Raw genomic sequence first — 12,916 nt, forward strand, 5'->3', positions numbered from 1 at the left:
TTCCGTATAGGGGCTAGTTGAGCAAGCCTGTTGTGTCCTCTAATGTCTCAGTCAAACGTGTAGCCTCGAGATGCTGTCTTCAGCAGGGCCTACGTTCTCGAGAGGCATAGCTACTATCTACCCAGAGGATTTGCCTAGAGATGTGTTTGCGCCTTCTCATTGTCTTTCAAGAGAGGTCACACAAACACAAACTCTGCCATGGGCTCTTTCAAACACCCTTCGGTACTTGCTTGGGTCGTGCCTTCCCTATTCGGTTTCTCCAGTCTGTTCTGCCATCTCACTCTTGGCATAGGCTTCTTAATCAAACCAAGTGTAAGTAAGTGAATATACACAGGTGCTAGGTGCCCCTGGAAGTGCTGAGTATTCACCTCCAAACCTGGCCACTGACTTCTTTCTGTCCACCCTTCCCTCTTTCCTTACTTTGGGTAAAGGGCCCATCTTGGTGGTATTTCTCTCCGTTCTCTAAGCTTCTTCTTTCATCTACAACAAAGGGGAAGAGAATCCTGTCTCTCCCTCACCCATCTCAACCACAGCAACACATCAAGCTTTGATACAGCTTACGCAACCCTCTCACGATGTGGCATAAAGCCATGTTCGTTGTCACGGCGATGGCCTTAATCTTCCTTGCCAGCGTCAATGTCGGCGCTGCTGCAGGCGAAGTTGCAGACCACAACACCATTGAGGTTTCCACAGAAGCCACCTTCAGCAACGGTCTTTCCAAACGTAACTTCTCCATCGGCCCTCACCTTGCTCCCAGAGACTTCCCTCACGACAACCCCCTCAACATCACCGAAGAGGAGGCCCTCAAGCACGGCCACAAGGTCATCCCCGTCAACAAAGAGATCTGGGCCCATCTCGTCAAGACCGCCGGCCTCGACCGCAAGCGCGAGACCATCGAGTACAACCCTGAGCAGCGCCACGAATCTCTCTCTAGCATCGGCAAGCGAGTCCCAAGATGCGGTGAGAACTACGACCTCGAGAAGGAACCTCCTGACCCGCAAAACTGGTGCACTCCAAGCCCGATTGTCGGCGACTGCCAGCTCGGTATCTGGTGCCAGGCCGACTGGCCGGGCTGGAGACAGTGGCCTAGTCGCGGCTGGGTCTTCAACAACGCCTGCCAGCTTTTCGGAGAGAACGTGCCTTTTCAATGGGGCGACTGGCAGCCGATTTGCAGCCCCCTTCCCTATGTCACTCTCTTCTTCGCCCACAAGGACCGCTGGCCTCACATGGCGTAAGTATCATCCTCTCAGAACTTTGTATCGTTTCTTGTTGGATGAAGACTAACACAGTCTACTCTAGGTACGGTGGCAAATACTACAACAGCTACGCCCCCGGATGGGAAATTTACTATCCCGAATCGCCGGAGGGTGGACCTTTCCCGGCTAGCTACTACTATCATCGTACCTTTGACTGTTCTATGAAGCCGAAGAACTAAGGCCAGATCGGTACAGGTGCCTGAAAGGGCAGTTGAATACTGGAAATTGTTCCTCTGCATGATCGATGCTTCGATCGCACGCCTTCGGTAATGAGAGGAATGGGTACAGTGGCTTCAAAGAAATAGAACTTGCCTGAGAAATGCCGAGGTTGGAAATTGAGAAATTCCTGGGTCACCCAGCTTAGGTAGCGAACACCATCTTAGTTTCTCAAGACAATTGCATTAGACATCGTGACTTTTCCCTATATTGACATTTCGCTTTTGATTTACAACCCTTCAGGTGGTGTAGTCTGAGGGGATCGCCGACATGTCAGAAGACTCTTGAACTCTTAATGGAAGGGTATCTTGAGTGAGCTAACACCTCACCTACATACGTGGCGACCCCTTTTCTGCAAAGATGCAACAGACACCTGCTCCAGTCTACACAGTTTCTTCCGCCTTCTCTCTGTCCGAAATCCGTGTCACCCCTCACTCGTCGTCCTCGCTCTTCTTTCTCTTCTTCCTCTTGTGGCCGAGCTCTTCGGGGGGTATAAAGTCCTTTTCCCTCTCGCGCAACTTCTCCTCCTTCTTCTGCTTCTGCTGCTCCAAGCGCTCGGCCTGCGCGGCCTTGTTCTTGGCCTCCTTGCCCAAAAAGTACTCGCCCGTCTCGATCTGCTTGTCGACCTTGCTCTTCTCTGGCGCGGGCGGGAAGGGCGTGTAGACCTTCTTGGTCTTGTCCGTGACGTTGTGCGGCACGCGGCGGCGGCTGAGCGACTTCTTCTTGAAATTAGGCAGGAAGCGGTCCCAGCTCTCCTCGGCGAGCTCCGGGTCCTTTGCGAGCTCGCGCTTGATCATGAGCTCCTTGACGTGGTAGATGGGGTGGATGTTCTCCATGCAGTCCTGGACAACGCGGCGCACCTCCTTGAGGCCCTTGTAGGGGCCCATGACGGAGACGGTGCTGCCCTGCACGAGGATGTAGGTCTGGGTGAGCAGCTCGAGGGCCTTGAGGGTCGAGCCGTTGGGGCCGAGGATGCGCTGGCGGCGCTTGACGTAGCGCTCCTTGTTGCGGACCAGGTTGCGGATCTTGATGATGTCGCATGCGACGCCGTCGTCGAGAATCTTGAGAGCCTGCGGCGCGGGGACGCTTCGGGCCAGGAGCTTGATGAGGTCGCGGGCGTTGAGAATGGCGGCGGGGTCAAATGTTTTTCTGAAGGCGGAGAGCAGCATGTTAGTTACTGTGGTGGAGTGGGCTGAGCATTGAGGAAGAAGATTGCAAATTGAATTACGAACCTTGTAGTCTTGACGGTCATTGAACCCTCAATCAAGTCGAGCGAGCAAGCGATGCCCGTCTTCTCGAGAGCCTTTGTGACGAGGGGCCATGCCTCCTTGAGGTACACTTCGCGGTACTTGGGGAAAACGATCTGGAAGGAGGATTCCTCAGCAAATGTGCCGCCGGCGTTGTCGGCCGGTGTGAAGGCGTCGATTTTCCATTTGTCGATGTCGTCCGTGTCCCACGGCTTGTCCTTCTTGTATGTGGAGGGCATCTTGTCGGTTGTCGCGTGTTTGCAAGACAATGGAATTGACGCCGAATTGTATACGAGAAAAGTTTCGTAGTTACTTACTGGTGGCTGCGGCGAACTTTTTCTTATCGATAACGTTGGAGACGGCACGTGGGGTACACCGGTTTTTATGGGCCCAGTACGGCATCTTCAAGGTGAAGCCGGCCCAGTTCACGTTGTGGGAGACCAGTGACGGTATCAATGGTAATGGTTTTGACCTTGACAACTTATGCGATTTGTATGCAACTACGAGTTAGGAGTATTTCGGGAATGCGCATTGGGACATCGTTTCAATCAGTCAATAGCTACTGCTTTCAAAGTTGTTGCTTAGTTGCGAACCCTTAGATTTGCGTGAGAGCCACAACTGAATAACGTTAGGATTTTGGTGAGGACTGTTTTGGCATGTCATTCTGAATAGCAAATTTATCCGAGCAGAGTGATCGATTGCTCGTATGTGTCCAAGTTTTCGAGGTTTTCTCACCGACGATCCGAATCGGGAATCTGCAAAGCGTATCCATACCACCCTAAGGTACCTTAAGAGTCGGCGTCACCGTGAGACCTTCATATCAGATAACAGCGAACCTTCTTTCAGCGCTTATGCGTGCGGGTACTGGGGCCGTTGCGACCCCCCAAGTATTACCTACTCTTTCTGATGATCAGGGAGAGAAAACTTCAAGATCCTGACACATCAACACAGCGCGTGCTGTAAGGCTGAATGGGGTAGCCGATCCAATCAAATCGTGGCTTCCGTAATACGGTCCAGTGGGACAACCAGCTGGGTAATCAGTATCGCCGATAGGCCCAGTTGGCAGTTATCGCGTCCCGTCCATCCCCATCCCCAGTAAATTTGGCCCTCCATCCTGACCGATTAAGGGGATGCGGGATGCAATCAATTCGTTCGCCATTCCATCTATTCTCCCCTATTCCAAAAGTCAACCAGCTTTTGTATCCAACGTGCCTTCGTAATGTTTGAGACCTGGCTGTAGCTTTACCTTGTAACCTTAGTTTCCTCCCCGCAATTCTGTCCGAGGGAACGTACCTGTCTCCCCCCTCCAACTCAACCATTTGCTCCTTTCTGAGTCGCCTCCAGCGCGTCTTCCCGCTGAACAATTTTTTTTTTCGCACTCCTGCGTATTTGCACCTGCCATCTACCACCCAAGGCCTCACTACACACAAACATACACGTTTCGCAACCTCGACCTCGCGCCTCGACCTGAAATCTCCTCGCAAGCCACTTTTTTGAGCCCTTCACGTGGGTCTCTCTTGCGAAAAACTTGCGACTGCACCACACGCGCGCCTTGCGATCGCGAAGCGGCATTCGATAGCCTCCCTCCTTCGACATAGTCCTCCCGTCCGCGACGAATTCGCTGCAACCGCCATCCTGGCTGCCGTTCGAGAGCCTTCTGCGCCTGCTCCGGCATTGGACAACATTACAGAGCACGAGCACGATCACGACCTTCCCTCCTTTCGAGACGTCATGGAGGAAGCCACGGCTCTGGCCACCCTTGCGTTGCCGCAAACGAACCTCGAGACGATCTCGCGGCCCAGTTCCACATCGACGTCGGAATCCGCATCCGCAGCCGCAGTTGTAGCCGCGGCCTCGACGGTTCCTCAGTTGCCAGGCATTTCAGCCCTTGCCCAGGCCAACAACTCTGCGACGAGCTCGCCTCAGATGCGGTACGTGAGTATGCTTGGTGTCAGGAGAAGAGACGAAGAATGCGCAGAGGGACATGATGATGGGCGATCAGGTTGATGGCCACAATTCACTTGCGCTACTACTCTCGCGCTCGCCGTATAACCTTGAAGCCATTCCGGCGACAAACAAGGCGATGCAGCCATTGCTCTCCATCGAGAGATCTCCCTCTGCTGCTATATCATTGGCTAGTCAACAGTCTGGTTTCAGTGGTGGAAGAAACAGTCGAGATGGGATGGGAGAAGATGTGACCAAAAAAGTGACGAGAGCTTCATGTGCTGACTTTGATCCACAGAGAAGCGATTCCCGCGCCCGCTCCCGTTGCTGCCTCCACACCGACTCAGGCGCCCGCGCCCGCGCCAGCTCCCGCGCCGACGCCGACTTACGCTTCTGGCGGAGGATCCACCACGGTATGTCTGAATTTACCTTACCTTATCCCACCTTGTACGGAGACCATCGCGGGTATCTTATCATCGAGTCCAATCCCGAACCTCCCCCAAAAAAACTCCCCCATCTCCTGCGTTAGTGTTATCGCAATTACCGTTCAGGTATTGCTGTTATCTAAGAACCAATGAACCCTGCAAGGCAGGTGTGGGGCTACAACTGGCCGCGGTCGCTCCTTCCCTGTCTTATCTTTGCTCCACAGATAAGTTTTCTTGTTCCCATGCAGCGATAGTCGTCAACACCAAGGCCAGAGTCCCAACTCTCATCGCGCGCTTCACCCCATCAAGCACCACGAACAAGCAAACGGTCATATTTTTTTCGCATTTCTTTTGGAGCACATACTTGGAACTCCGCGACGGAATCTTTTGCGACCATTTCGCTGGCGTTGCGCATCATGATGGCCACCCAAGCTAACGAATCTACGCAGCCAACGTGCCAAAACTGCCAGACCTCAACCACGCCCTTGTGGCGGCGCGATGAGTATGGATCAGTCCTCTGCAATGCATGCGGACTGTTCCTCAAGTTGCATGTGAGTGTATCGCATCCTTTTCATAGAAAGGCGAGCTAATACGGTATTAGGGTCGTCCGCGTCCCATCTCGCTCAAGACCGACGTGATCAAGAGCCGAAACCGCGTGAAGACGATGCGCCCTGATCTTGCGTCTAAGAAAAAGGTACGTGATCCGTTGACATTTCCCAGCCGTGGCTAATAATGCGACTAGCAACAGCAGCAGCAACAACAAGCTCACCAGTTTGGCGCAAACGATCCGAACGGCCTCGACATCCATGGGCAGAACCAGCGCAGACAGTCGCAAAAGTCAAACGGCAATCCGGACGGCTCTGACTCCCCCGTTTCTCGTACCGCGACTCCTTCTCTATACAACCCTAGCCTCCCGGTCTTCCAGGGCATGGATGATGCGCAGCTTCAGGCTGGACTGCAGGGCTTCAACGTCTCTGGGTCGGACAACCGCTCGGGCTCTCCCCTGAATGGTGACCGACACCTCGACGTCCCGCAAACACATGAGCAGCTCATTGCCGCCAACTCTGCCCTCAAGACCCGGGTTAGCGAACTAGAGTTGATCAACGAACTCTTCCGCGGTCGACTCAGCCAAATGGAGCAAGATGAAGCGAGCGCGAGAAGAGGGCAGGAAATCAGCGGCAAGGCAGAAGCCCAGCTGCGAGCTCAGCTCGAAAGCAGTAAGAAGCAATTGGATGAGAGCCATCGCAGAGAAAACAACCTCAAGCGACGTCTCGACGAGATGGAGCTGGAGCTGAAGGAGGCCAGAGATGCCCTGGACCTCTCTGACTCTGGCCGCGCAGCAAAAAAGCCTAGGATTGCCGAAGTGGTTGCCAATCCAGCCGTTGCTGCGGCCACGAGCGGAGGAGGCGGTGACGGTGGTGGTGGTGGTGGAGAATCCGAAGTCTCGACTCCTCAATCCGCCGCCGCGACCTGAGATGGCACCATCCGGGGCCCAAATCACAATCACCGTCACCTGCGCGATTTCCACGTACATCATCACCACCACCAAATCCCAACATCTTGGGACGACGCTTTGCAAAATTCTCCACGCTTATACCTATAATGCCGCGTGTGTTTTTCCGTGTTTCTTTTCTTGGTTTATCCCCGGATATCCTACGGGATCCGGGTACGATGGCTCGGGCTGCTTGCTGCTAGAGGGACAGGCGTTGCGGCCCTGCGGGTCAAGGTAGTCAAAAGTTTTTATTGTGACAAAAAATAGAGGCTTTACGGGATTGATGACCACACAAACCATACTCTTATCCTTCGGAATTTTTCTCTGTTTTGTTGATGTGATGTTCGGTTCCAAGCTGCGTGATCTGGATGGTTTGGGTGGAGAAGGGGAGTGGAGGACGAGGACAGTATCGTGAATCACGAATGCGTATTAATGGCATGGCTATTGCCAGTGCCATTGATGAGTCTTAAGGAGGGAGGAAAGGGCTTAGCCTCACGACGTCACGACTCCTCTTGTAAGCCGATGTCCGTCGTTCCTGTGTAAGTGAAGAAACTCGACCCTAGGTATCCGAAGAGCCGCTTAATAAGTGGGCAGAGTGTACGCACGTCGACTGTCAGTCCATCGATGCAAACAATTTCTGGTTAGAAGCGATACTTGGAGAGGTGATAGCGTGTGTTGAGAGGTGGTATACTATCAAAGTGAAGAGAGGGACAACGCACAGGTGATGGGAAAGAATAGACGACGACAGATATGAACCCTAGGTGGATTCGGCCTTCTAACCCCAATTCTTCTCACTTTATCCTCGTACCGTTTGGGTAGATATGTGTACACACAATCGAAGGGGAAATCAATGTGCTCATAGGGAAGATTATGGATTGGGTAAAGGAAGAACCCCATGTGTGGTGAATGCAAGACGCGTTGAAACTAAAGTCGTTCATAGTCTTGGCAGTTCTTAGCATCTTTTTAAAATCCATGTATCATAACTGAGATATCACAGACGACGAGTTGGTTGTAGGATGCAAGAGCATTCAGAACCTTCAGTAGAGCCGCAAAAGACCAATACCAATCGCAGATATATCTCTTGGGACCCTCAAACTACCTATGCCCCATCCAAAGCTACTGAATAGTCTAGTCATGATAGCTTCTAGCTAGGGTCCTGGGGTTAATTAGAAGAAGAAACATTTATCACAAACATGCAAATTTCCCCTCAAACCCTTTCGCGTGGTTGCCATGCAGTGTCATAGAAAGCTGGCACGGGTCCAAAAAGCAATCGTGGCTGTCAGTGGCATGTTCACAACCCTCCTTCCCCCACAGGGAGCCGAGGGAGAGAGACAGCCTAGACCTGAAATGCGATTAGATAAATACCTACACCTTGGCAACTTATGCAGTGAGATAGAGAGACATGCGCGGATAGAAGCCGGGAGAGCAAATAGAGACAAGGATGTCTGCTCGGGACGGATGCTGCTAGAGGAAGAAAAGCGACGGGTGCATCCATTCCCCTTCCCCTCCCGCCCGGGCAGGCTCCATATTTTCCCTATCATTCGCGGGGTTTCGATAACGCCTCTGTTGACTTGACTGAGGTAATCGTTGAGGAAAGTCTAAAGAAGTGGACTGTTGAATTGGTACCTAAAGCGACGTTTTGCCGTTCCTCTCCCCAATGATGCTGCACTTGCAGATCGACGTATTCGAACGGCGATGATCTCTCTTGGCTTTTTTCTTCGGACTCTGTCGGTACCGGGTACGAATACCGGTACCAAGTCAAGGGCAGGATTACGGATACACACAGACTTGTGATTGCGATCCCTGAAAATCCTTCGCCCCGGACTGGAGGGCAGGGATGATGGCAACATATTATTTTTTGTTTTTCATTGGTGCAAGGGCTTCTTTTTGAACGTGCACGCCTGCGATAGAGGGGTTGGGGAAGGGAGATAAGACATCATTATCAAGGTTATCGTCGAGAAAGAAGGGGAATGGGAGACTAAACCAAATAAAAGGCCCTTCTCGGTCCCATGTTGCCCGAGCACGTAAGGAACCTTGAAAGTGCGTGGTTTCTGAAGAGCTGTCAAGTTATCACGTTATTTGCCTGAAAAACAAGTCCAAATTCCACAAGGTAAAGCTGATGCGGGTTTGTCCTCTCTTGATGCGCGTCTTTTGCTGTTCTTTACAAGAAACAGATTGGCATTAGCAAATAGGTACAAGATCGAGGCGCAGCAACAGAATCAAGGAAAACAAAATAATTGGAACAATTTACATCTGACAAGGGTTGAAAACGGAATTTTTGCTCTCTGCATGCCTACTGTGGCGAACATTAGTGGCGTGTCCGGCGGGATGACACACCCAAAGGTAGAGCCGAACACATGTGGATGGGAAAGCAACAAGCCTCGGTGGCTTGCGCGCTTTTGCTTGCTTGACTGGATTCACTGGAAGGGCAACAGGGCTCCGGGGGAATGTTGTGCGTGCCGTTGGTCGTTGCGGAGGACGGGGATAAAAGATTATCACGAATTCCAGAGCTGATTTTTCGCACCGAGGTTTTGCTGACCCCCCCATTTCTTCAGGTTTTCATGTGAGGTTCCTTACATTAGGCGAGGCACAAGTATGTTCTACGCCCCCTCGAGGGAGTACTCAGCACGTAATGTGTGGTCGAGAGCAACCCCGATGGCGAAAAGCACACCACCCTCACCCAGCTCGCTCTCTCCTACCAATGCTAGGTAGGAAGCTCGAAAACTAGTTCCCTCAACATTCTCCCTACGTATGTGCTGCTTGTGGTTGGAAGACCCCCGTCCGACCCTCTTTCGCGGGCGGCGGCCCGTGGTCTACGTGTAGAGACCATTTAGACGACGAACGAGTTCCCAAGACAGTGGGATGTACATTTCACAAGCTCGGACGCCCGGAGCCCACGCCCACTTACCACCGGCCGACCGATGGATCGACCAAGGCAAGCAGCCAGGCCAAGTCAACGCTTTTCGCAACGCAGTCGCTCCAACAGCGGGCCAGCCAGAAGCAGAATAGAGAGAGACAGAAAAAAGGCCTAGGTCTGGTAGGTACTATTCTCCATGCCCCTCTGCCGTATTACGTTGCCGCAACCTCTGGTTTACTTTGGGTCCATCTCTCGGCGGCCTCTCATCATTGGCCGATGAGGATTCGTTTTCCTGTGGCCCAGCGGCCGCTTTAGGCAAGTGGAGTTCCCCCATCCTCCACTCCAACCCCAACCTGGGGGAGAACGGGACGAGCCCAGGGCCACACGCCCCCCATGGGTTCTGGAGAGGTAGGTACCTTCGGGCCTCACGCTTACGGGCCACACGGTCCCACGGCTCACGGAGGGAATCGGGGGAACGGACGGCGAGCGAGAGAAAAGGCGTGGCGTGCTGTATGCAGGTAGGGAAAGAGATGGATGGAGAGAGATAATTACCTGCATGCCGATTCCGCCATTGGTTTTTAATTCCCATATCAATTGGCACACCCGACATGCCCGCACTTGAGTTCGTGGCTCTTTCTCGCAAAATCCCCATTCACATTTCATCCTCTCGTTTTCCATGTTTATGCCTGCTCGTCTCTCTTTCTAACCTTACCTTTTGACTGAATACCTGGGCTTATCACATCCAATCCGCCAAATCGTGTGGAACATTGCAGTTACAGGGTGGAAATCTCGCGACTGACACCAGGGAGGAACGTCGGGTCCATCCCTCTCGTGTCTAGTTCCCTCCAGAGACATTCCAGACGGGCGTCCAGCTCCATATCTCTCATATCTCGGGGCTATCTCTTCACCACCACACCAGCATACCAATTCGCACTTTTTTTCATTCGCCTCCATTATTGACATTGGCCACCTTCCTCCCGTCCCCTCCGTCTCCCTTCCCGGAGCAATCATAATCTTCCTTCGCAACATCATGTCGATAACTGTTGGTTAACAATTCACCAATACCTTCTCGAAAGCGACCCACGTCTTCTTTCTCTCACAGAGACTAAAGAACCCACATCTTTCCAAACCGATCATCGCCCTAATTACACGCCTAATTGTACGTCTCCAAGTCAAGCAAAATATCACTACACGGATTAGACAGACACACCTAAAAAGGAAGAAGAAAAGAAGCACCAACACAACAATCACAAAAAAAAAAAAATGCTTCAAATGTCACAACTACCAAGCCGGGCAGGCTACAGCCCCCTCGTGCCCTCACCCCTAAACCCAGACGTCCACGCCGTCGCACCGCAACGCTGCCACCAAAAACTGCGCGAAAAGAGACGCCAACAGGGCCGCGGCGACGTGAGCCCGACCCAGAGACTCCTCCGCCACAAGGCCGCCATGGCCTGGAAGTCGGAAGCCCTGACGCGGGAGAGCACAATGTACACGAGGGACGAGATCCTCGACATCCTCGCAGAGTGCGATCGCCAAGACGAGGTCGCGGCGAGGGGGCTCATCGTCATGGCTACCTCGAACCAGCCGCCGTGGCCGCCGTCTCAGAAGCAGCAGCAGCAGCAGCAGCAGCAGAAGAAGCAGCCAAAGGTCCACATTCGGGCGGCGCACTGGAAGGAGCACGAGGGCGAGGAGTACGATTTCTTCTGCGAGACTGACGACGACGCGGACGAGAGCGCACGGCAGTGGGGGTCGCTCGTGCCCAGGCTACGAAGTCCCTTTTCCAAAGATACCGCTCGCCGGGTTGCGTTGGCATTCGGGTTGATGTGTATTTGTGGATGTCTACCGGCCCTTCGAGCCCACGGCTTCCACATGTATTCGGCTACCGAGGCTACGTAAAATGTCATGGACCCCATCCCGGGCCACATTGAACAACTCCACCAAATCGTCATCAGGCGGAATGGAACTTCATAATTCTAGCCTGACCCAAAAGCAAAAAGAGAAGAGTCTGTCTATCGGAGCGGGGCTTTATCGTCATACATACATCAGGCCGAACCAGCTCACGTCTAGAGAGCATACATTGCAAACATTACAGACGTCCATCATCCTACAAGTCGTTGCTGAGGCTACTTCTTCTCCTTGCTTGGGTCGGAAGGCTTTTCTTTATCCGTCGTGGGATCGACGTTGACCTGTTTCGCGGCTTCCTTTGCGGCATCGTCCGCGGCTTCAACAGAAGCCTCTTCCTCCTTGGCCTTCTTGGCATGGTTCACCTGCCAGATGGCCCGCTCAATTTCGACGCCCAGCTCGGGTACATCAAGCGTCTTGGCGATTCGTTGGCCATTGGCCTGCGAAAGTAGGATTGCCTCGTCCTTTGCGTTTTCTCCCTTGCCTTTCAAAGGCTCCGTGCTGCCAAGGGCTGGTTTCGACGGTGTTACGGTTGTGTTTTCTGGGATTAAAGGCGTATAAATGTCATTCAGTAGCTTTGACGGGGACAGGGCCAGGAGTTTATTGTCAACGAGGAATCGGAGGTGCTTGCCTCCCTCCAGAGCGCGCCAATGCGACCAAGCTCTGTAGACGAGATAGAAGAATGGCAGATTAGGTATCCTAGGAGGATAATAATATCAGCAATGCGATTCTTCCACACAATAGAATCGGAATCGAAGTTTCAACTTACACCGGCACCAGGGCGAACGGCGCCGAGATGGGCATGCCAATCAAGCACCATATGAGCTTCCTCTTGTGCAACGCATCTCGTTCGGTGGCCAGGGTTCTGACAACCTGCTCAGCCTGCTTTGTTGGGATGATGGTATCCGGGAAGACTAATTCAATCTTCTCCTTGCCCTTGAGCTCCTCATCCTTGCGTCTCGCAGAAATGGGCGGCACCGACTTCAACCCCCATTCTTCGTACGGAATTCGACGTAGGGCGTAGTTTCCATAGCTCACAACCTTCTTCTGCCATCCGCTCTCTTTTGCTTCCCAGCCAGCCCACAATTTGGCTGCCCTCTTGCCGACCTTATCTGCCAAGCCTTGTTGATTCGTCGTCGCAATGTTCAGTCGTTGTGAGTAGAGGAGAGTCCGACTCGTGGTGATGGGGAGGAGATAGAGACGCATATCGGATGACGAGGGCTCAAGCCAAGCGATGGGTACCGGTGGCTGGTTGGGGCAATTAACTTCGTCGTCGTCGGGTCCCTCGAGGAATATGCGACGCGCTGCCCCGCGGCAGTTGCGATGAGATGGAGGGGAAGGGAAAAGAGGACGCTCTTGGCTCAGAGATTAGCAGACAAAGCTTCTCCCGGTCCGCATGTCGAGTGATATACTGAATTAGCCGAGGGGCGAAACGAAAATCTCAAGTGATAGGAAACCTAGGCGGCCTCTTGTCCCTGGTCGAAGAAAGGAGGCAATTTTGACGTGTGTCGTGGAGTTCCAGGTCTGGAAGCTCTCAGCCTCTTGGACTTTGAAGAACTAGAGCCCTGCCCCCTGTC

The 12,916-nt window shown here is 53.0% G+C and overlaps 5 protein-coding genes across 5 annotated transcripts; 3 read left to right on the forward strand and 2 right to left on the reverse strand.

Annotated features, from left to right (window-relative positions):
* Window positions 1–575: 575 nt before the first annotated feature.
* Window positions 576–1,435, forward strand: HER10_EVM0002068 (uncharacterized protein; the record flags this gene model as incomplete). The annotated part of the gene is made up of 2 exons (XM_035471794.1): window positions 576–1,231; window positions 1,300–1,435. 2 exons carry the CDS (start codon window positions 576–578, stop codon window positions 1,433–1,435), a joined length of 792 nt encoding a protein of 263 aa, XP_035326585.1.
* A 239-nt stretch (window positions 1,436–1,674) lies between these two features.
* Window positions 1,675–2,996, reverse strand: HER10_EVM0000206 (ribosomal RNA assembly protein KRR1). The gene is made up of 2 exons (XM_035470000.1): window positions 2,705–2,996; window positions 1,675–2,621 (listed from the first exon to the last, which is right to left on the reverse strand). Exons 1-2 carry the CDS (start codon window positions 2,956–2,958, stop codon window positions 1,904–1,906), a joined length of 972 nt encoding a protein of 323 aa, XP_035326426.1. The 5' UTR covers window positions 2,959–2,996; the 3' UTR covers window positions 1,675–1,903.
* An 822-nt stretch (window positions 2,997–3,818) lies between these two features.
* HER10_EVM0005616 (GATA zinc finger) lies at window positions 3,819–6,938 on the forward strand. Its single transcript, XM_035475224.1, has 5 exons — window positions 3,819–4,650; window positions 4,962–5,076; window positions 5,538–5,639; window positions 5,690–5,782; window positions 5,831–6,938. The coding sequence occupies exons 1-5, from the start codon at window positions 4,451–4,453 to the stop codon at window positions 6,560–6,562; spliced, it is 1,242 nt and encodes a 413-aa protein (XP_035326867.1). The 5' UTR covers window positions 3,819–4,450; the 3' UTR covers window positions 6,563–6,938.
* Window positions 6,939–10,028: 3,090 nt separating this feature from the next.
* HER10_EVM0001535 (uncharacterized protein) lies at window positions 10,029–12,877 on the reverse strand. The gene is made up of 2 exons (XM_035471280.1): window positions 12,109–12,877; window positions 10,029–12,038 (listed from the first exon to the last, which is right to left on the reverse strand). Exons 1-2 carry the CDS (start codon window positions 12,543–12,545, stop codon window positions 11,561–11,563), a joined length of 915 nt encoding a protein of 304 aa, XP_035326544.1. The 5' UTR covers window positions 12,546–12,877; the 3' UTR covers window positions 10,029–11,560.
* On the forward strand, window positions 10,701–11,333 carry HER10_EVM0006992 (uncharacterized protein; the record flags this gene model as incomplete). Its single annotated transcript, XM_035476560.1, has 1 exon — window positions 10,701–11,333. One exon carries the CDS (start codon window positions 10,701–10,703, stop codon window positions 11,331–11,333), a length of 633 nt encoding a protein of 210 aa, XP_035326951.1.
* Window positions 12,878–12,916: the final 39 nt, after the last annotated feature.

Source organism: Colletotrichum scovillei, assembly GCF_011075155.1.
Source record: "Colletotrichum scovillei strain TJNH1 chromosome Unknown Contig00011, whole genome shotgun sequence".
In the NCBI taxonomy this organism is placed as follows: domain Eukaryota; kingdom Fungi; phylum Ascomycota; class Sordariomycetes; order Glomerellales; family Glomerellaceae; genus Colletotrichum; species Colletotrichum scovillei.